Below are 22,825 nucleotides of genomic sequence, written 5' to 3' on the forward strand. Positions count from 1 at the left end.
ACAAGGGAATTCAGAGAGGGCTCACAACTCATTACTTGAAATACCAGAGGAATTGTGAAACACCTTGTAACCGAGAGGCTTTGCTTGGAGCTCTCAAGGACTGCAGACCCCACTGGGGGGGTGCGATCACTGAGCATTCTGTCTCAGCTGACCTGAGGAGATGGCAATGTTCTGTTTAGCTTCACAGGACCTCTCTCTCTAAACCCCTTCCTTGGGTTTCAAATTAAATATAATAATATACAACATTCACTGACATCATGGGCCGTGTGCCCACCTCGGGAGATTTGACCTCCGGTGTGTCTCTGACCAGGGAAGAGGCCAGAGCTCGCCTTGAAGACCAGTGACTGACACCTATGCATTTATTAACACAGTGCTAGGCGAGAACCAGCTATATGGGACTTTCCTCAAAAATGCCTGCCCCGACTTCCCAGGGAGTTATGGGGGTTCTCAGCGGGGCAACGTACCTGGTTTTAAGGGGTCTGGGGCCGCTCTCTCCACAAGTATTTCTAATCTACGGAGGAGGGGGGGGGAACCAGGCTTCTCCCGCGGGACTTGGCAAAGTGTAACCGCTGCGTTGTGCTGTGAACAGACCAATACGCAGCGCAGTGAACTGTATGACAGATGCGTTAGGCGTAAACTCCATTCTATGCCTTTCACCGCGCGCCCGTGCAGAGACGTGCCCTAAATACCAATCCATGGGCCTTTTCAGGCGAGTATTCATAGGAGGGTGGGGAAGCACCTTTCAGCATGCGTAGTCGTGGCCGAGTGGTTAAGGCGATGGACTAGAAATCCATTGGGGTCTCCCCGCGCAGGTTCGAATCCTGCCGACTACGGCCGGAGTCGAGTGGCTTGCCTTTTTTTTTTCTTCTCCCATTGTTTCACTGGCCGAATTCGGGGAGTGAACCGGGCGGAGCCCCGCCACGGCGAGCTCCACAGCAGCGCACCCCGCACCGTCCGGGCGCGGAGGCCCCGCCCTTGCCGGCTCGGGGCGGTGCGGGGACGCCTTGGCAACCGCGGGGGCGGCAAGATGGCGGACGACTTGGACCGGCTGCGATTTGGACCGGCTGCTGGATGAGGTGGAGAGGCGGCTGTCCCGCCGGCACGGCGGCGGCGAGGAGAAGCTTGCGGCGGCCAAGGAGGACAGGTCAGCCGGAAGCTTGCGGCGGCCAAGGAGGACAGGTCAGCCGCCCCGCCGCGGTCCCACCGCCCTCACGCACCTCCCGGCCGAGCGAGGGGCCGCCTGGGTGGCGCGCAGCCAGTCTCCGCCCCGCCCCGTCCGGCCAGACCCCTCAGGAACCCAAAACACACGGGGTCAGGAGCCGAAACGTTGGCTGGCGGTCAGCGAGTGTCCCCTGTAGCCGTTGCTTTTTAATCATCTAAGGCGTGCGCCAGCGAGCTGAGTTACTTCAGACAGTCTTTGTCTCTTTGAAGCACCACAACATCGGATTAAATATGGCGTTAAAAGCTGCACTAATTTGCTTCTAAGTCAGGGTTGGGGATTACTTGGCTCTATAACTCACCTCATGTTACATATCAAATATCTATAAATCTCGCAATTTAGCACAGGAAGAGCTTTAGTAATAGTATTATCAAAAATTTTATTCTCTTGATACTTCAGTCATTTCACAGAATCTCAAAATATTCTGAGTTGGAAGGGGCCCACAAGGATCACCAGAGCCTGACTCCTGGCGCTGTGCAGGACACCCCAGGAATTACACCATGTGCCTTAGAGCATTGTTCAAGAATTCTTGAGCTCTGGCAGGATTGGTGCTGTGACTGCCTCCCTTGGGAGCCAGTTCCAGTTCCCAACCACCCTCTGGGTAAAGAACCTTTTCCTAATATCCAACCTAAACCTCCCCTGACACAGCTTCAGACCATTCCCTCATGTCTCTGTCTTCTGTTGATATTTATTAACTGTATCTGCTACAATAAGCACTTAACTTAGACTCTACACTTTCAGGTGTCTGCCTCAAATTCCACAATTTTCAACGTGATGTTACAAATACCATCAGGTTTGGTCCTGACAAGGTCATTGCTGACAGTACGGCCAAGCATTGTCTGCCACACTCCTGCCACTGCCTGCCCTCAGGCTTCCATCCAGGCCCTCACAGCTGTCTTTTCTTGCCCTCAGGTTTCTATCCAGGCCCTCACAGGCATCTTTACCCACCCTTGGGTTTCCATCCTGACACTCAGGTTTACATCCCCACCCTCACAGACATCTCAGACTCCCTTTGGAAGGTCTGTGGACCAGAGGGCTCCACAGGTGGGCTGCTGAGCACTTGCCCAACAGACATTTCAGAGACCCAGGCCAGGATCTTGAAGAGCCCAATGAATAATGCAAGTGCAGAAAGCCCATTACATTTGGCCACATTACTGGACTTCCCTGTTATTTGCATAATGATTAGATGAGCACTCAATTTTAGTCAATCTAATTACAAACTTTTAAAAAATTGGACAGTTTTCTTCTTTCTCAGGACTAATTTTTTCTTGATTTGTTGATGCAGGCCTCTCTTTCTTTGACAAAGAGCTAGAAAACAGCAGACTTGAGTGTCACTTGAGTGAAAGCAAAGTGCAGGTGACCTTTCTAAATGCATCCAGTTTGGCAGGAATTCCCGTTGTGTAGCATGAGGAGACAACTCCCTCTGACATTTTCATGTTACTGCTGCTGAAGGTTAACGTGAAAAATCAGGGCTGTCCAATATATTGCCTAGTAAGTGCAGCATAGTTTTACCATAGTTTTATTCAGGGTTGAAAGTGGTTGGAAGTAAAAGAAGAAGCAAAAATAAAACCTATGATGGGACAATTCAACACGGACTGAAAGGTGTCACTGCAGTTTACATCTGTTCAGTCATGACTTGGATGGCTACAAAAATATTACAGGAAAAAGGCTGTAACTGTTTTTAACTTATAATTCTTAGAACTGCTGTAGTTCATTTTGCTGCAAAAATGAAGGTTGATTTGTTTGTTTTTCAGATCAGCTAAATTGGTAATGAGTGCTGGCAGCAGCAAAGAAGATCTAGATGACATTATTGATGAAATCTGTAAGGACAGCAGCTTTACCAAAACACCTCTGGTGAGTAGAGTTTGGAGACATGCAGAATGGATCAGGTACAACAACGGAAAGAAAAGGAAAGCACCATAAGCTAAAATTTTTAAGCAAAAAATTAACTAAAACAAACTGTAGAATAAATTTGGAAAATAAAGCAGAAAGGAAAATGCAACAATCCTTTAGTGAGGAACAGGAGGGATATAAAGAGATATTCTTACCTAGGCAGTAACAGGCAATTAAAGGAAATGCTAGTTCAAGATAGAGCATAATGTCAAATATCACAGAATCACAGAAGGTTTGCAGTTGGAAGAGGGACCTGTGGAGAACATCTGGTCCAACCACCTGCTTAAGCAGAGCTGCTTAGAGCCACTTGCCCAGGTCTGTGTCCAAATGGCTTTCGAATATCTCCAAGGATAGAGACTGCAGCCTCTCTAAGTAACCTGTTTCCAGTGTTTGACCACCCTCACAAGGAGTTTTTTCATGTGTTTAACTGTAAATTCTTGTACTTCAATTTGCGCCCATTGCCTCTCCTGTCAGTGAGCCCCACTGAGAAGAGTTTGGCTACGTCTTCCTTATTTTTCCCTGGCATGTATTTTTATACCTCGATAAGGTTCTCTTGACCATTATCTTCTCCAGGCTAAACAATTCGAGCTCTCTTATCCTCTACCTATATGTCAGATAGTCCAGATCCTTAATCACCTTCATGGTCCTTTCCTGGGCCCACTCCATTATGTTCATGTCTCCTTTGTACTGGACATAGTGCTCCATACATGTTTATGAGGTCGTATCTGGAGTACTGTGTCCAGTTCTGGTCTCTCAAATACAAGAGAAAGATGGAGCTACTGGAGAACCTCCAGCAAAGGCCCGTGGGGTATCTCTCACATGAGGAGAGGCTGAGAAAGCTGGGACTGTTCAGTCTGGAGAAGAGAGGGTTCCAGGGCAATCTTATCAGTGTGTGTAAATACCTGATAGGTGTAGTAAAGAAGGGGACAGACTCTTCTCTGTAGTGCCCAGTGACAGGACAACAGGCAATGGGCACACACTGAAACACATGAAATTCCACCTGTGCACAAGAAAACACTTTTTTTACTGCTAGTGTGGTCAAACATGGGGGACAATCTTCACAGAGAGGTTATGGAGTCTCAGGCTGTGGAGATCTTCAAAACGCAGCTGGACACAGTCATTGGCAAGCTGCTGAAGCTGACCCTCCTTGGAGCAGAGGAAGGTCCCTTCCAGCTGAAATGATTCTGTGATTTTGTCTCACCAGTGCTGAGTAGAGAGGAAGGATCATCTCCCTGGATGTATTAGCAACATCCCTCCTAATGTAGCCCAGGGTGCTGTTGGCCTTCTGTGCTGCAAGGGCACACTGCTGGCTCACGGTCGACCTGTTATCAACTGAATCTCCCACAGCCTTCTCTGCAAAGCTGCTTTCTGGCTGCTCGGCCCTCACTGTGTTCTGGTGCATAAGGGTTATTCCTCCCCAGGGGCAGGAGTTTGCAGTTCCCCTTAGATGAACTTGAAGAGATTCCTCTCAGCCCATTTCTGCAGTCATTTGAGGTCCGTCTTAATGGCAGCACAGTCATCTGACACAGCAAGGACTGCTCCCCATTTTGTATCCTTTGCAAATGACTTGTCTTCTTTCACAGCAGGAGATGGAGATGAAGCCACAAATTTACATTGTTAAGATACTCAGAATGATAGAAGACATAGAAAACAGATATTCTTTTCAGTATCAGCAGTATTTATACTTCATAACCCCTTGTGCAGATTCTCATATTTTCATTAGGGCTATTGTTTTTGTTTTGTCTTTACTTGATTTTTTTACAGAGTGGCTAAATCTGAGCCAACAAAAACCACTTGTATACCACAATACGTATATCTGAGGGAGAGAGAATTATGTCAGTAAATTTGTATAATTTTATCATTTTATATCCCTAGAATTACCATTTCAGATCTAGAATTCTAATATTCTGCAATTCAAATAAACTGTTTTGTGTGCAGCAAATAAGAAACTTTTCGAAGACACTTTATCTTTATAAATAATATAAGTTCTTGATGTGTTTTAATGAAACAAAAGCTGAAAAACATCGAGGGAGAGGGCTTCTAAATTAAAACTGTTTTTAAAAGCAAAATTATTAAAAGGAGGACATGAAATACTGAGTCTCGATTGTAAAGTCAAAGTGATCATGTGGCGTTGAACTCCTTCAGGCAGAGCTGAAAATTCAATACAGGAAGAGAAGCCTTGTTCTCACTTATCTGTTACTTCAGCATCTTTTGTCTCAAAGGGCCTTACAACTCTGACCAAGAAAATTCCCAAATCCTTAATCTCCTTCTTCTATGGCTGAGATTTTCTGGCTCCTGCTTATTAAATAAAACAGAATATTGTTACCTTGTTCTAGTGCCACATTTTATTCTTTGATTCCTTTTTAAACAGAAATTGAAGTCTAACTTCACAAGTCTCACACCTGAAAGAAATAGTGCTGTTATACAGGCACGTGGGAAAAAGTAAGTGAAAAATGTTTTAGCTTGTTGGACATAGCTTGATTATAACTTCTTGTCAGTTTAATAATATTGCTGCTGTTTAATCTGTGTTGACATTAACTAAGAAAGACATTGAGTACAGAAACATTCTTTTTAAAGAAAAACAAAGATAAAGAGATAGTTTTGAAGCATTGCTCATGTGTTTTCATGTGATCAAAATTATTTATCATAAATTTATTAATTATTTAAGTTTTTTAACAACTTCTCCCTTTGCCTTATGGACATACACATTTATCAAATGCTGCAATATATAGACCCCTATAGATTTGGTATAGTGATTTGGCAGAGTTTTTCTTTGAACACCTTGGTAATGGAAATTTTAAAATTCTGTAGTTTGCAAGCATTGGGATTCTTTGCCTGTATTTAATAAATATTATTGTATAAATACCATGCTTTTAAGCTAGGAGAAGCATTGTACTACCTTCTCTAACCTGTTTTGCCATAACATAGTATTTTTTAATGAATCCATGTAGATGCTGTCCAGTGTACCTGGGTGGAAGCGCTTCACCATCTGGCATAGGAACAAATATTTCAAAAAGGTAGGAAACCTGAAAAAAAAAAGTGCTACTTCCTTTATCGTTGTTTTTATTCATGGCTGTGTTTCTATGGTCGTACAGAGTTCTGCATTTGGACTGGACAGGATGGCCTTATAGTCATCTAAAGAAGGGGCTGCCTGTAACTGCAGTTAAAGTCAGCTGGTCCCTTCCAGTCCTCTGTTGTCGATCACTAGATCTTTTGTTTGTTTGAAGTGTTGAAAAATGTGTGCAAATGAGATACGAAACTCCCAAAATCAGTAACAAGTAGTTAAGGAAGTTGCTGCTGCATTGTTATTTTTCCCTGCCTCTCTTCATCTTTCTGGTGATGCCAAGTATGTGACTTAAATCAGTGGGCTGGTTTAAATCATCCCAGAGCCTGAACTGAAAATAGCCAGAGTGCTTTGCAACTGCAGTTGAATTTAGTAGGAGAAGATTTATCCACAACATCCTATAGAACATTATTGCATTTCCTTGTGGGATTTTTTGTAGTAAGTAATTATGTACTTGATGCATATTTGGATGCTGGTCCGGTGCTCTACCAGTGAGGAAGACCAAAGAATATATCAAGAGAATATGAGTTTATTTTTTGTGTTCAGCGAGGTTAGGAACCTGTAAAAATAATACCTGATCGTACAGTTAAATCACATACCACAATGAACGTGCCAGAGATGTAAAAACATTAAGATCAGGTAACGTTGCTTCTAGTATTTCTCACTGAGCGCTGCACTTTAAAACAATTATGATCTTGGTACTTCTCTGATTGTAATAACCTCTTGGACCTTTTTGTTCTTTTCTGACCAGAACATGTGATCAACTACGTTGTACTGCTTGTGACTTCCGTGTATCACTTTTCAATGACTACATCTGGGATCAGTCCTGTGATTATCTTTTTTTCAGGTATGTCTGAGATGGGTTTGGTAGTATTGTGTTACTGTGCTTTGGGGCATAATAAGAACAGGAAGGATGAAAAGTCCTGAGCCCTGCTGTGTTACCTAAAAAGGAACATGTGTGTGACCTGTTTGAGATCAGGTGGAAAAGTCTGTGGGGAGAGGGAAGCAATAATCTGTTTTTATCCATTTCCATTTCTTCTTCCATCACTCCCTCTCTGCTTTTAAAAAGAATTTAAGTTTCATGGATCAAAGGCAACTTTATTGCTGAAATAAGCAGATAATCCATGGTGATGGGTTGCCCTCTGCTATGCCATTGCAGGGTGCCTACAAAATAAATGTAGACTGTTCAGCATGTGCTTCTCCCTACACCTTCAGTCATACAGACTGTGATTGTTTCAAGTCATATTTTCTTTTTTCCAGTATCAAGTATTATGCTGTCATGTTTGGTGAAAATCAAATAGCTTTATTTCTCAACAGATTTCTTTCTTGAAGCAAGGTTTGATTAAATGGAGGGGTGGTATTTTTGTTTTCTTCTGACATTGTGATGTCTTTGATTTTAATTCTTTAAATATTTTTGAAGACTTAAAATTAAGGAGTTCTTATTTTCAGTTTGTCTAAAACTACATCCAATGCCAACACTTTGTGAAGGGTAGTGTAGTTGGCATGCTCCTAATACAGACATAAAATTTGGATTCCTATTTATTTTAGTACAGTCTCTGCATGTGCCTATTAACTGATGGAACAGGTGAGTGAGTTCGGAGTATGTGCTTGGACAGCAAGGGGTATGACAGATGGAGTAGAACAATAATGGAGATATCAGCTCCTTTTCCATTATTTTCCCAGTATTACATCTTTGGTTATTCCTGTATTTTCCACCCAGTCTCAAAATTTGTATTTCTCTTTGAATGCCCATATTTTTCCCATTACTTAAGCAGCAATAAAAAGATAGTGCTGCACTAATCTCCTAAGATGAGTTTGGTAGCAGGAAAGGATAAACAAAAGTACGATTCTTTTATTTTCCCAAAGTCTAAATTATTCTGCTTCTCTGATCTTGAAATTATTAAATCAAACAAAAACAACAAAAAAGAAGGCGTTAATGTCAAATACATGTAACATCATCTGTAATCTTTAGCAAGATCTGTAGCTATTTTTTTTGACAAACATGAATTTTAGGAAGCAAACTTTAAGATTAAATATTTACCTTCCATCAATAGTTGTCTGGACTCTTTTTCTAAAAATTCTTCCCTTTTCCAACTTGTTTTGGGTTTTCTTTATTTAGCTGGGCTATTTCACGTTGGTTTTGAGCAATTCAGTGTCCAGTAATTGAGGAGGAGGTCTTGAGGGTAGAGATAGCTAAAATGTTACATTTTGACTCGTTTTTTTGGAAACAACTTGTTTTTGTCATAGCCATGCTGATTTTTCATTTGTTGTTGTTGATGCTTGCACTGGAATTACTTGTGGTTTCATGTACATTCTTCCCTCTTATGGCCATTTCATTTCAGTCACTTTAACAATCCTGAGTAACAGTTCCTGATGAAAAGTTTATAGTTGTTCCCATTCTCCATAGTGATTTTTACAGTAAGTTTGATAAAATAAATAAATTTTTGGATAATTTCCTAACATGAGAATTAATTCTACCTGGTTTTCTTCCCAGCTCTTTCTCTGGAGGCTGACACAAGGTCTCTAAACCCAACAGAGAACATTGCTTACAAAAACATCAATCTCTAGTTGATCTGAGAACACAGCAACTATGGACCGAGAATGATCTCGGGAAAGGATTGTGTTCAAAACAGAATTTAAATATATCCCTAAATTTATTCATGACTGTGGTACTCAGAAGTGCCCTTAAAAGCTCTTCTGATTTGAAATAGCCTCATGAATCTTTTTTCTGAAAAAAAAAAAAAGGCATAATGCTAAGCTGAATTCACTTGTTTGGCAGGAATAACATGCCTGAGCTCAGTAAACTAAGAGCAAAGATGATAAAGAAGAAAGGAGCACGAGCATATGCTTGTCAGTGCAGCTGGAGATCCATTGATGAATTAACTGACCTCCAGACAGAGCAGCAGCTTCGGTGGGTTTGTGGTAAACATGGAGAATGAAGTCTTCTTGTGTGTGATACCTGCTTGTGTGGACACAGGTCATAAACTCAATTTGTTTCCCAGTTTTCTGAGAACAGGTGGAAACCTGAATACTTATATCTAGAAATAGATTATAATACCCAGAATTCAACCTGAAAACCTGTTTTTTCAATTTAACTGTCTTGCAAGCAATGTGGAGAGTTGAATTATTCTTGTAATAAATTTTGAGGTGTGGTGGTTTGACATGACATGACATGAGGCTTTCTGGAAGCTAAATGAGGTTAAAAAGCTCATGCTGAGTAGTGTTAAAGGAGAAGAGGAAATAACAGACCTGGGCATGGGCAAAACACTTTGATACTGTTCCTCATATCTAGCAGAGAGCCTTATTTCCCATGTCTGCAGAATCTTGGATTCAAAATGGTGGGCTGGGACACAGCCATGACACACAAGCATATGAATTTCAACACAGAAATTAATCCCACTCTTCTGCTTTGCTCATTGCTGGTAATGAGCAAGTGGTTGGTTGCTCTCTTAAAAAATTACTGTGGGATCAGCTCTCACCTCAAAGGTTTCAGCAACCCCCAGAACTTTACTTTCTTTTACCCACCAGTAACCAAAAACTGCAGGTGCTGAAAATTTTCTTCCAGTTCCTACTGCTTTCTTCAGAGCACTTTCCTCTGACTAAGCACTTTTACCACAATGAAATTTTCCTCAGCCTTCACTGCAAGAGGTGAACAAGTTATTATGTAATTATTAAATTCTGTGCAATTTTAAAGATATTCTGAAGAGTATTCTGTCAACATTTTCAAGGGAAAAAGGCTCAGGCTTTTAAGAGTGAGAAAATATATATCCCCACTGATGTTGGAATTTAGATTTTATTTCAGTTTCATGTAGCTTTCCCTTCAACTTCTCCTTAAAATACTGTGTATTGAGAAAGTGTAACTGTCCTGTTTCAACACACTTCCTTCCACCTGTAACATTGTCACTTGGTGAATTGTTTTGCTTACAGTCACTGTCACTATAGTTTATGAGCTCTTTCTTTTCTTTATGTATAAATAACACAGGAGGTAGACTTGAGTTTTATGCAAGGAGATAGGAAGGAAAGGACTACCAGTCCTGTCATTTACTACATTTAAAAGTGTCTCAAAATGGGAAGTCTGTCAATATTTTTGCTATGCAATATGTGTATCTATACAAATAAATTTGAGATTATTTACTTTGAGCAATTCTAGCTATACAGAGCAATTTCCTTTTCTACGAAGTTCTGCTCATGGTTCTAACTGTACATTTGTTCTGTTTCTGAGCTTTTCCAAAACAATCGCATGGTCTTTCTTATGGAGGTGATCTCTTGAATCCGTTGCCCTCTGAAAGAGCAGATCTTGGCAGTGACCAGAGGCATGATGTACTCTGCATCCTGCTTCCCTTCCCCTTCCTTGAGTGCTTGTTTTAGAAGCTACAGAGGACCAGCACTGTGAGTAAGAAACAGGGAAAATCCTAATACCCATCTCAGTCATGAGACCAAGTCTTACGTGACTTGAAAAAGGAGCATGTCTCCTGTACCCTGAGCATTCCCCCAGAATAATCAGGTTTACTGATGCAAGTATAGTTACTTGTTTCTGGCCTTGGTAGAATGGTGGGATATGACATCTCTTTGACCAAGGGAAGTTGTAAACAGGTGCATAAATAGTGCATATTGTATTGGGTTTCATTACAGAATTTACCATATTTTTAGATTTGGGAATAGTTACTGTGTCATTCAATATAATTATTGTGTTGGAAAGAGGAGCAGTATTAAGATTTGATTTCCTTTCCTTTGTTTTCCTCAGTTACAAACCACTTCAAAGTCCTCAAATGAAAAGAAAGTGAGGGGAAAAAGGTAAAATTAGAGCTTTTGTTCATTTCATGAAGGTATTGTCAGATTGCACAAGGTTTTTAAGATGTAGCCTGGACCCTAAGTGATATTTCCATGTCAGTTATCTGAGATAACAGGGATTATGTAGAGAATTCTGTTTCAGAATATGGAAAGACTTCTGTTTAAGAATGCCATTCAGCTGTTGTCAAACGGAAGTACCAGAGCACAGTTTTGCTAAGTATAAATGTGACCATTGTTTTCCTCCAGTTTTTTGCTTTGGAATTAAAAATAACATTTCCATTTCTGAAATGGACAAGGTGAAAATTTGAGGCTTTTATTTTGCTTGGGTGATATGCATGAAAATTTTCTAGTCTGCAGCATTAGTCTGCAGCAGATCCCTCCATCTCAACAAAACAGAAGCCATGAAGGATGACAAAATGATAATCCATACAAAAGCATTCACATGGAAATGTAGTCAGTGGTTTAATCTCATACCAACTTTTCTAAATCTGTGTTCCTGCAGTATTTCTGGATAGGAATGCCGTTCAGATATACATAGTACATTTTATAGCTTTTCTTCATCAAATTTTAATGTGCTGTTCTGACTACATTTCACTTGTCTTACCTGCAAAACATGGAGGGTGTCCAAGCCAGATGCTAAATATAGCTCAGAAGAGTCATTATTGAGGGTCTTGACCTGCCATTTTATTCAACTTACAGAAGCATAATAGCATTACATATTGCAAGCTCTGCACTGTATTGTGTTGAATAAAGATTTTTTTTTTCTCAAACACCTATTTCAGTTTTGTACTGAAGGTATTCTGCAAATGCTGCCACTTGCTGAAAGACTACCACTTCTCTTGTTTCCTGACATGTGAGTCTTTGGGTCATGTAACCAGCACATGTGGTAGTCACACAATAGGAGAGGGACTATGTTGGGAACTGTGTAGGCAAATTTTTCTTCCTGCCAGGCTCTTTTTGCACAAGACCTGACCAGTTTTGTCTGTTGTGTGACACCCGATAAGCACAGACAGGTGGGAGGCGGAGTAAGGAACATCAGGTGCTGCTCATTTATGAGGGCTGCATCCAATGCCTGGGGTTTGACATCTGTGCTTTGAGAGAACTACTTTTCAAATGTCAGCACTTAATAAAATGAAAAGTTGGAACAAATCTGAATTGTGTTTTGTGTAAATGTTACTGTGTTGTTCTTATCCAAGAGAAGCCTTATCAAAATTATGTAGGACCATATTTTCTGTCAGAAGGGTTATGATATGCCCTTAGTACAAAAACATTGTCCAGCTCATAAGAAACAGTAAAGTCCTGTTGTGTGTGTTTTCTCACATCAGTGGGGATGCAGCAAATAGCAGAGAATTGAATAAGCTTTAACATTCTTTACCAGATAACTGGCCGTAATATCCTCATTATCTGGAGATAATGAGGAGAGTACATTAAATTATGGAGAGGTCATAAAGATGGATGCATTTGCCACATTTCTCAGATGTTTACCTAGGATAAAAGGTGGAGCCAGCTGCTGTGGAAGGTGGCATATCTTGCAGAGTGGGGTGCTGGTACCTTGGTGTGTCAGTCAGAGTGGGTTATCACTAGCATCATACTGCTCACAGGAAAGAGGGAGATCAGTCAAGGAATGACAGCATTTGCTGTGCCCTGGATCTTGCTGTAGAAAACTGTTCTTAGTACCTGGGAGGAGTTGCTCTGCGTATGGGAGTTGGAACTTGTTTCTCCACCATCAAGAAATGCATGCATACGTGTTTGCCTGGCAGTTATTAGTGACAGACATAAATATTTCCTGTACCTCATCCTGAATTTGGACTCAAGGCATTGGTGCTATTCAGGCAATAATTACTTCCCTGACTTAATGGGCAGTGTGGACTGCATGAGCACACACAGAAAGCACCCACTGCTTCAGGAGTATGCCTGACTTATTTACAGCTTGCATTGTCACAGTGCACAAGTAGAAGGTAGCACTTATGAATGTTTCATTCACACTGGCAACTTTTTTCTGTTGAGTGAGATGTGCTTTTTAAGTACCTAGTCGAGGGTAATATGTGATTATACAGTCCAGTCTGCAGAGGGCAGAGCAACACCGCCGAGTGCTTTTCTAGACTGATGAAGGTTTACATTCAACGAACCGAGGCTTCTTGCGTTTGCCTCCTACTAGTGTGATTATAAGTGGGGTAGCCAGATCTGTAGCAACTCCACTTGAGTTTTGTACGACATCATCGAAATGGTCCTGAAGTGGTCCCTGACCAATACTGGAGTGGATTAACTTCTTTAGCTGTCAGCTAAAGAAGCATAAAAAACTCTGTGTTGTGTGTATGTAGGTATATCTATCTGTGTTTATCCTCTGATAATATCAGTAGAAAAACTAAATTGCCTCACCCTGCCCAAATTAATTTTCCCTGAAAATGTTCAATAGTTTTGGCAAGTAGAGGTTGTGTATGTTAGGATCTTCTAATGTTGAATACAAAATTTATTAGCACATCACCCAAGATGATTAACTCTTAAAAAGGAAGCGGTAAAAGTCTAAGATTTAGAAATAATAATAAAAAAAAAAATCCTGTCTATATAGGAAAGTGATGTAGACCAGAGATGGTGCAGAGCAATCTGTGACATGGCATGAGAATTGTCCTAACACCTGCATACTGCAGTTCATGGCCATGAGCCACAGCTGAGGTTTGGGTGAAGTTTCACTCTCTAAACTCTTTTCTGGTTCTTTGGGAATCCAGAAGGTTTTTATGTACAAAGCAGATTTATAATGGATGGAAGTAAATGTTATTTCCACTAACCGGTGAAGTTGTGTCTGTTTCTGCAGAAGTGATGAGGTGCTTTTAACTGGAAGCACAAACATATCTAAACCATGAAACTAGAGTTTGCTTATTTTACCGGTAAAATAGGGAATATCATCTAAATTTTGCCTAGTTACACCATAGGTGAGTGATCTTCATTCTTTACTTACTTTCTTTTAATAGGAGAAACAATTGCACTAAAAGCTTACTCGAGCATATAGGATCAAGTAAGGCTGAGTAGCACACCTGTGAAAGGTTTCATATAGGAAAGTTTTGTGAAAACATGTTTTCAGGCAAGAAATAAGCCATTGCTTTTTGTTTGCTTCAAAGTAAAGATACACGTTAGTGAAAAAATAGCATGCTGCAGGGAGAAGTTCAAATACCCACCATTTGCCAAAAGCAAGGACAAAAATTCACATGGCAGGTGTCCTTTCTAGGAATCTTTTAAGATTCCTAGACTGGCCCAGAAGTCAGGTGTGAATCCATCCTCCCATCCCCTGCTTAAGGGTTTCCTGCAGTATTTTGAAATCTGTTTCCTGGAAATAGGTATTAGAGACAAGAGCTAACACAGATAATATATTTAGATATAAGAACTAATATATTCAGGGCTTGTAAAGCCCTCTTAGACAGTGGTTTATAACTATTATTCAAATATAAGCAAAAGATCTTGAAGTTTTTTTATGAGAGTTTAGTGAAACTGAAACCCTTGCAGCCTCAGAACTTTTTGATAAAGAACTGGGAGGCAGAGAGAAGGGAGACATTTTCATACCGGTCAAACCAGCACATAATATTCTAGCTCCTTAATGCCTTAAATTCCTCTATTTAAAAAATGTGATTGTCTACAGAGGGGAAAAAAATGTTCACTCTTGAATGGTGATAGGATATTTGTAAAGTATCCATAGGATTTTTCAATCCCCATTTGATGGCAAGCAATATGGCCTTGCTCTAAGACACTGCAATAGATGTGATAGTGAGCATAAATCCTTCAGCCAGGAGCTTTGGAATAGTCAGCAATCTGAGTGTGCTCAGAAGCCATGTCCTGACTGCCCCAATGTAAACAGCATTCACAGGAAGGGGGAAGCAGCTACCAGAGACAGGAAGGTTGAATTTAGCATCAAACTCCTTATCTAGGCAGAACGGGCTGCTCAGGATGCTGATAAGAAAAACTGCATAAACTGCTACAGCAGCCTGTGATAGCTGCCTGGCCTTTCCTGGGAAGACCATTCTCATCAGTGTAATCAGAGGACAATCTTACACGTGCACATTGGTTTAGGAAGAGATTATATCCCAGGGCCAGTTATCCAAAATAATGCTTAACATTGTGTATTATGGTCTCATTCAGTCTGGATTATTGTCACTTGCAGGAAGAGACTAATCTGCATGCTGAAGTAGGAGAGGGTGTGTCTTTCAAAAATAAAAACTTTGTCATAGTCAGAGTTATTATTAGTCTTACTATCCATAAAGAAGTATAAGCCTTTCCTGATATGCACAGCAATATCTGGTTTAAATTTTAGATTACAGGTTTTATATCACTGCCGGCATGGCTCTGGTTCCAGCTCTTCAGAGATAAAAGCTGCTGCAGCATTGTTTTATGTGCTTTGGATCAGTGAGCTGTCATGTTTACAAGTGGCAGATAAGTGGCTTCAACACATTATTTGCAGTGTAATTGGTTGCTCATTAACATATGATGCCAAGTTTTCTTTTGATTTCTGTGTATATCTTGGGAAATCCATCTGCCCTGAGCCTACAGCACAGCAAGGCACCATTTCATCAATACATGCTCCTCAGTGGCTGAAGTGAAGAGTTGACACACAATTGTTGCATCCTCCACATTGATTTTTCTATGAATGATGACTCTTATTTCTCATAGCTTGCCCAAAGAATACTGAGAAATTATTTTAGATTTTATCAAAACTTTATTCAAGCTAAGATTGAGACCTGGAAGCACTTTAAAGCAGTCTTTTACTTCCATCTTCCCACATATGTCTGAAACACATCTTTTCCTTTTCCTTTTCCTTTTCCTTTTCCTTTCCCTTTCCCTTTTCCTTTTCCTTTTCCTTTTCCTTTTCCTTTTCCTTTTCCTTTTCCTTTTCCTTTTCTTTTCCTTTTCTTTTCCTTTTCCTTTTCCGTTCCTCTTTCCTTTCCTTTCCCTTCCTTTCCCTTCCTTTCCTTTCCCTTTCCCTTTCCCTTTCCCTTTCCCTTTCCCTTTCCCTTTCCCTTTCCCTTTCCCTTTCCCTTTCCCTTTTTCCTTACCTTCCCTTCCCAAACCTTCCCTTCCCTTTCCTTTTCCCTTTTCTTTTCCATTTCTCTTTCCCCTTCCTTTTCCCTTTTCCTTTCCCTTTTATATTTAGTTCAATTCCAGTGAGGAAGGCTGGAAACAATTGAACTATGAAAAAGGAGAGTGGTATAAAAGGGTCCACCCATGTCCTGAATAGCAATAAAACATACCTGTCCTGGGTCACAAGGAACACTGTGGGTATGAATTGCTAAAACAATTCAAGCCAAAAAGATATTGGGGCCCATCTGTTGTGCCAGCTGAATGTGGGTACCGCACATCACCAATCTCCTGGGAACAGGAGGACACAGGGACACAGCTGTCTGCACTCTTGGCACCCAGAGTATCCAGCCAGGTGCTCCACTCCAGGGTTGCTGGGGTAAGCTAAAATTCTTAATCGCTCTGTTTTTGCAAAAGAGTTTTTCCCCCATTGTGTATTGGAAATCCCTCCTAAAACCTGGAGGACGTTACTTCTTTATAAAGAATATGTTTGTAAAGTGGATAATTTCCAGATGTGAAATTGTTTGGCAGACCTTGCAATAACAATTCGCTACTCTGGGTTCTCAGCCAGTGCTGGGCATGTGGTTACCTTGGGTATTTTCAGGATCCATAGTAGGGAAAATGACACCTTTAAATAGGGGGAAAACAAACAGCCTAATAGGCACCTCGTGGCAGAGAGCACCTCATCAGGTTTGTCCCAGTACATTCTCACGTCATTGTTCAATAGGGTAACAGGCCATAAAAGAATGAAGCAGCTACTTTCCTTTTCTGTCAGATGTTGCAAGTTACTCATATTTCCTGTTCTTCTATTTAAAGGACTAAGGGCTGAAAATGGGAGTTCATTAACTTGTCTGAAATGAAATATTTTCCTGTCTTTCTACAGCCAAGCTCAAATGAGCGACACTAACACAGGACTGGAAGGCATCTCTGAGTAGCAGGTAGTGCCTTCTGCCCTGAGACAGGACTACCCCTATGAGAAGCTTAGGCTAAAACCAGGTGTAGGTTGCCACCAGAAATCTCCCTTCAGTCTGCAGGGGAGCTGGATAGAGTACACATCAAAGAAAGAGAGATCACATGTTTCCATGCCAGCTGTCCAGTGTGTCCCAGGAGGAACAGAAGGAACACCTCTCTCTCCCTGCAGCCTGGTGGGTTAATGGCTGTATTTTAGCCAAGAACAGAATTACGTGAGAGAACACAGGAGAATTGCAATAAGCTAACAACAGTGAGGTTTAGGCACTTGGTGGTATTTTTGACAGTTGTACTTCAACTAAGCACATTCACACTTCAACCATTTAAAAATAAAACATTGCTTCCCACACTTCTTTTCTTTCCTGTTGGCTGTTGTTTTCTTTACAGACTTCAAACTATGCTTATTCATCCTTCAGAAAAAATCTTATCTCTGTCTGGGTGGCCTGGGAAAAGCTCAGGGCATGCTTGCAATGCAAACTTTGAGGAAGTAAATTTAGTTTCTCAGAGTCTAGCCAATTCAACTGTTGTTTTTGACAACCAACCTTCCATACTTTTGATGGAGAAAGAGCTCTTCTCTGGGGTGTGCAGTCTAGTGGTGTGGGTCTTAATGTAGCCTTGGGCCCCAGGAGGTCACAGGCCACATCTAAGAGGCCTAAGAAGGGTAACTAAGAAGAGCAATTCTGTTGTCAGCAGCCTTAAATTTTCTGTGCTGGAGACTGTACTGCTGGGAGAAAAAAAAGTGCAAGTTTGCAGATTGAAAGAAAAGTCTGAGATAAAGGCCACAAGTGGGGCAGCAGCAGCTGTGTTTTTCAAAATACAGAGGCAAATTCTTCCTGAAATGCAAAGATGCTTTCAGGAAAACCTTTTCACTCTGATATATTCTGATTCAGCACCAGTATGTAAACTATAGACCACTAACATACTTGTGTACAAACGTGAGTTGCTGCCCTCACTCTGCTAATTATACTCTAGGAAATTCTATCATATGGCACTAACCCATCCTGCCAACTACGAACTTCATTTTTCTTTCAAGCACCTTAAATGCAAAGAAAGGGGCTCCCAACAGGAGCTCCAGTGGTTGCTGCCAAAAGAGTAGCAGTGGGTTTGACGGGGGAAGGAGATGGAGGATGCTGCCTGTGAGATGAAGGCCCTTCCACACCTCCTCCTCCTCCTCTAAATCCCACACTGGTAGCAGGGTTTTGGGGCTCTACCATGTAAGAAAAAGGAGTCTGTCAAGGCACAAGTGTGCTGTGCCTCGGGAAGGCAGATGTCAGCAGCCAGAGAACAGGGGAAGATGAAAGAGAGGAGGCAGGCTTCCCTTTTTCAGAAGTTTGTGGAGTTCAGACAGTGAGTATTCACAGGCATTGCTTGCCTTTTAAAATGTCTCCATAAACTGCTAGCTGTTAAAAAAAGAAAATTAAAAATCACATCTCTTAATGAGAAAAGTAAAAAAAAAAAAAATAAAGAATGTAAGAGTGAGAATAAGCTACAACCAAAGCCTTAAATCAGTGTAAATAAAATGTGGTCCTGACCTAGAGATTTTTACATCTTACAGCCTCGAGAAATTATCTTCCTTTGATTCATAAAATAAATCAACGTGATGCAAACAGCATCAGGAACTTAATAGTTCTGAGAGGAGTTGATGCTAAAATAAGGTATGCCAGCCCCAAAATGCCTCCTAACTGTGGTTGTGTAATAGGGATAAGTACAGTACTTCTTTGGAGCATTAAGCTGAATTAAAGGATGAAAGGACTGGGCGACTGGGCAGGGATCAAGCGACACTCCTGGTCACTGCTGAAGCCTTGATAGAAGGATTAGAAAAACTACAAGATGGTCATTTAAATATGGAAACTCCCACTGAGGAGTACAACAGTTTTCTTAAAAGGGATTTCTGGTCTCTGCAGGACAAGACTGGCTCTCAGGCAACTGCAGCTGGGGAGGAAGGGATTCGAGGAGGGGTCCAGCATCCACACTCCACATCTGCACCCAGTGCTTGGAGGGCACAGCTCCAGTCTGGCCCTGCTCACCCCTCAGGTTGCAATGACTCTCCACAGAACACAAAACACAGAAGGCAGATGGATGAAGTATTAGGGACTGATGCAAAACCAGTTTATTGTGTCTACTGTGCAGCTGCGTAGGTAGTTACAAACCTAAATCCCTCTGCATCACAGTGCTGCTCGTCAGTAATCCTCTCAACTCGCTCTTCAGAGTACAGCATACAGCAGTTGCTGCCGTGCCATGGAAAAAACGTGATGTGCTCCAAAGTCACATAGAGCCTGATCTTCAGCTGGGGTCAGGCCGTGTAAACCAGGGCAATGCCTGCCACAGCTGGTCCTTCCCACTGGAGGCATTCCTTCCTGTGAGAGCAGAGGCAAGGCCACACACACCAACAGGAGGCTCTGCTTTAAATCCTGAGCCCTTCGATTGAATTATTCCAGAATATTCTTGGGAATCTAAAATCTGAGTTTAGGCAACAGCACATAGATAAATGCCATTTTCTTGAGTTAAATCCACCAGCTTTGCTCCAGTTTGCAAGATACCTTGAAGGAACAAACCTCTCCATGTGCACTGCAACTTTGGAATGGGTTTTAAGATGCTGTTGCCTGCATAGGGCCTGTAACACACTGTGCCCTTGCAGACCTACCTTATATGTGGCACACAGGACAATCTTAAACCTTTCATCTCTATGATAACACACTAGATAGGCTTACTGCAGGGGAAGCCCATTGGGCTAGTATTAGCCTGGTCCCTAGGTAAGTGCATTATATCTGGAGTTAAGAAGGGCAGTCAAAGGTCTTGCCCACTAGATGAGGCTTTTGAGGCTCCCAAGTGTTAGCTCACTCTTTTTCCTTACTGCACTGCCAGCTCTCCCCTACTGCTGATGTTAAAGCAGCTCCATGGTTTTGTTGCAGTGACTTTCATGCTTAAAACATCTTGATGGGATGAGCACACACATATCCCCTCAACCATCACCACTGCTCACTTCTGGGGGCTTCTTCTCTCAAAACCAGCTCCCAGCATTGCAACAGAATATGATCTGAGTCAAATGGTGTTAACAGATAATTGCACACCAGCAAAAGTCTTCCTTGCCACCATGAAGATGTTTGGCTGTTGTGTTCCCCTAAACTGAGCTTTAGCACCTGAGCACTAAAACATGCTATAACTAGGCAAGGCAAGCTGACTCTGAAACAGCTCCCTGCTAAGACCAGTTTAACGTGTGCTGATGAAGAAGTGACAGTGCCTTTGCTTGGTTTTGACCTTGGTGGTTACATCAAACCAGCTAGGATAATTTTGCATCATTCCTTTTAGTTCTGTCTGTTATAGTTATAAAGCCAAAACTAGGAACAGTCAGCCAGACTTTGAGAAAACTAGTTTAAGAGTCATACCTCACAAGCTAATCTAAATGTAGGATTGCACTAATTCAGCAGAAACAAACTAACTGAAGCCTTTGCAAAACGCTGTGCACATACTCCCACTTGCATTTTAACCAGGTGTCTTCACACCTGCCCCCACCATTGCTTGCTCCAGTGGTTTTCAGCGTATGCTTCCACCACCTTCATACAGGTCACAAAAAGCAGCTGAGAAAAGCAGTTTGGCAGCAGGTTTGAATTCCTCTTGGGTAAGCACTGGAAAGTATCTGGGCAAACGACAAATTTTAAAAGATTAAAAAAAAATGGCTTTTTTGGTTAGCCAAATGTGTATATGGCCAAAGCCTGGGGATGAAATCCACCGCTTCCTCAGATAATGATGCCTCAGGAGTGATCTGTCTGTCTACATTTTACAGCATGGAGCACAAATGCTACAGCAGGGTACTCAGTGGTGTAGCTGCAAAGTGGAATCCCACTCTGTCACTTATTTTCCCCCTGCTGGGTACTTCAAAAATAAAAAAATCACAGCCTCTCATCACCTCACCTCTGCCAAGCCCAGTGCTCAGGTCTGCTGTGATTTCCAGAGTATCGCTGTCCAGCTGCAAACCTGGGTCACCAACCCCCTGTACACACAAGGCACTCCATGGCACTGCCCTTCCCACTGTCCCCTGTCAACAGATGTGGTTTTACATGTAGGAGTGCAGGGATGTCCCCACACAGCAGTGGTTTGCCATTACAGAGAGCCCTCAGCTTTGCTGGCAGGTGGTGAGTTGAACTGAGTTGGCTCTTCAGGAGAGGTTTTGCCTGTGTTGTTTCCAGTTCAGTCACACCTAAAATACAAAACATTAAGGCTGAAGGGTTTTAAGTCTGCAGCCATGCTAAAATGCATTGATTATTTTATAGAATTATTACTGTATGAAAGTGTACACTTAGATCCCCTCTGAGAAAAATTCTGGGGTAGTGACACAAGGTGGGACAGAGAAAGGCTCATGGAGGTTTCACCCCTTTTCATTCTTTAAATCCTATTTTCAAATTATAGTAATCACAGTATCTGATCATTTTCCAGACTGGCAGAACCATTCCCAACAGAGCTGTTTGCCTTGAACTCTTAAACCTTTAAAAATAAATAGATTACTTGTAGATAACTTCTGTAATTATAGATAACTTCTGCCCACTGAAATGTCCATTCACTCACTGTACACTCACCACTTTTTCAGTTTGGCTTTTTTTTTAGGAACTGTTTTTGCAGAAGTAATAAAGTAGCATAAAGAATCAAGTACAACATGTTTAACAACCATGACTCCTAGATGCATCAGTTGTAGCTGAACCAATTGATGTGCTTAAATGTAGCTAAGGAATATGGGAAATATAGAGAGAAAAATCTATCAAGTTAGAGAAACTTTGGGATGCTGTATATGTATATGTTCAAAACAGTGTTGAGATATTTCATAAAATATAGACTCTGGAGCAAGGAGCTCACCTATTCCTGCAGTTCTTTTACATTCATTTAAAGCATCGTGCACTTAAAATGGAAGAGGATCATCTTTATACAATAGCAGGTGTCAACCTGCAGATATTTCCCCTGGTCAGTGAAGGAGCCTGAAGCTCACAAACTTTTCTCTTGCTATCAGAGCAGATGGGCATTAAGGCAGGTGAGAAATTGCTTATTTGACACAGAAATAATCTATCAGGACTGTGCTGTCACTGCCACTCCCGTTTCAACCTCAGGCACTTGGTGGGGGAAAACAAGAGATGCTGCAATGAGGAAAGGTGACGCTGAGGAGGGCAGGGCATGACTAGCAGCTGTGTAGGTGACAGGAGATTGAATATAAATGATGAAGAAGCTTGAGGAGGCAGCACATAGCAGAGGAGCTGAAGTGGGTTTGGGAAGTGCAGGACCCATTCATCTTTTCAGAGGAAACACAGGGAGGGATGAAGAGATATTTGTGCAAAGGAAACCACAAAGGACAGTGACAGATGCAGCACAGCAAAGGGTGACATTAGTGCCCTTGGAGAGGACCACCATGCCAACAGCATGGGCCAGAGGAGGAGGTGCTTCATGCCCACAGTGGCATCTTGGGAAAGGTGTGTGAAACGCTGAAGGACTCTGTGAGGGCTCGGGCTGGCTGTTCCACAGTACTCCTCACCACACTGAGGTCCCTCAGCCCTCGGCCAACAGTTCCCTCCTCTCATCCTGGGCAGGACTGCCCATTTGTAGGAGCAGGCTTTGAGCCTTTTACTATCCTTCATCTCATTTTTCTTCTGCCAGGAATGCCACAGCACTGCCAAATACTTGCCTGTACAACACTGTTTTCTTTCCTTTTTTTTTTTCATTTATTCAAAACCTAAGCTCTTTTCTGAAACGTCAGCCTGCTGAAACACACCCTCTAGTCCCACAGAGTATTCATGACCAGGCAGGTGGGTGTAAAATGGCACTGTGGAGCCTGAAGTGCCCTTCTC

The 22,825-nt window shown here is 41.8% G+C and overlaps 1 protein-coding gene and 1 non-coding gene across 5 annotated transcripts; both read left to right on the forward strand.

The window, feature by feature from the left end:
- The first annotated feature begins 751 nt into the window (after positions 1 to 751).
- On the forward strand, positions 752 to 833 carry TRNAS-AGA. Its single transcript has one exon. It is a non-coding gene; the product is annotated as a tRNA-Ser (tRNA).
- Positions 834 to 1,051: 218 nt separating this feature from the next.
- On the forward strand, positions 1,052 to 12,116 carry CUNH8orf37 (chromosome unknown C8orf37 homolog). Of its 4 annotated transcripts, none has more exons than XM_029959451.1 (6): positions 1,052 to 1,144; positions 2,974 to 3,073; positions 5,484 to 5,554; positions 6,064 to 6,129; positions 6,928 to 7,023; positions 8,956 to 12,116. In XM_029959451.1, exons 2-6 carry the CDS (start codon positions 2,990 to 2,992, stop codon positions 9,113 to 9,115), a joined length of 477 nt encoding a protein of 158 aa, XP_029815311.1. In that variant the 5' UTR covers positions 1,052 to 1,144; positions 2,974 to 2,989; the 3' UTR covers positions 9,116 to 12,116. The 4 variants fall into 4 exon arrangements, 3 of the variants coding, with proteins under 3 accessions (XP_029815311.1, XP_017933784.1, XP_017933762.1); XM_018078295.1 differs by lacking the exon at positions 1,052 to 1,144 and adding an exon at positions 1,336 to 1,491; XR_001921385.2 differs by lacking the exons at positions 1,052 to 1,144; positions 2,974 to 3,073 and adding an exon at positions 4,152 to 4,661 and having other exon boundaries at positions 8,956 to 10,970; positions 11,750 to 12,116.
- The last annotated feature ends 10,709 nt before the right edge of the window (positions 12,117 to 22,825 follow it).

The sequence above is a fragment of the Manacus vitellinus genome, unplaced genomic scaffold (genome assembly GCF_001715985.3).
Source record: "Manacus vitellinus isolate BGI_N305 unplaced genomic scaffold, ASM171598v3 scaffold_1_pilon, whole genome shotgun sequence".
Classification (NCBI taxonomy): domain Eukaryota; kingdom Metazoa; phylum Chordata; class Aves; order Passeriformes; family Pipridae; genus Manacus; species Manacus vitellinus.

Bases quoted from the DNA above. Each gene is read 5' to 3' on its own strand.
- CUNH8orf37 (XM_018078273.2), top strand. From the start codon at position 4,560: ATGAACTTGAAGAGATTCCTCTCAGCCCATTTCTGCAGTCATTTGAGG. The intron at 6,130-6,927 runs GTAGGAAACCTG...TTTTCTGACCAG, and splicing joins GGAACAAATATTTCAAAAAG to AACATGTGATCAACTACGTT. The intron at 7,024-8,955 runs GTATGTCTGAGA...CTTGTTTGGCAG, and splicing joins TGTGATTATCTTTTTTTCAG to GAATAACATGCCTGAGCTCA.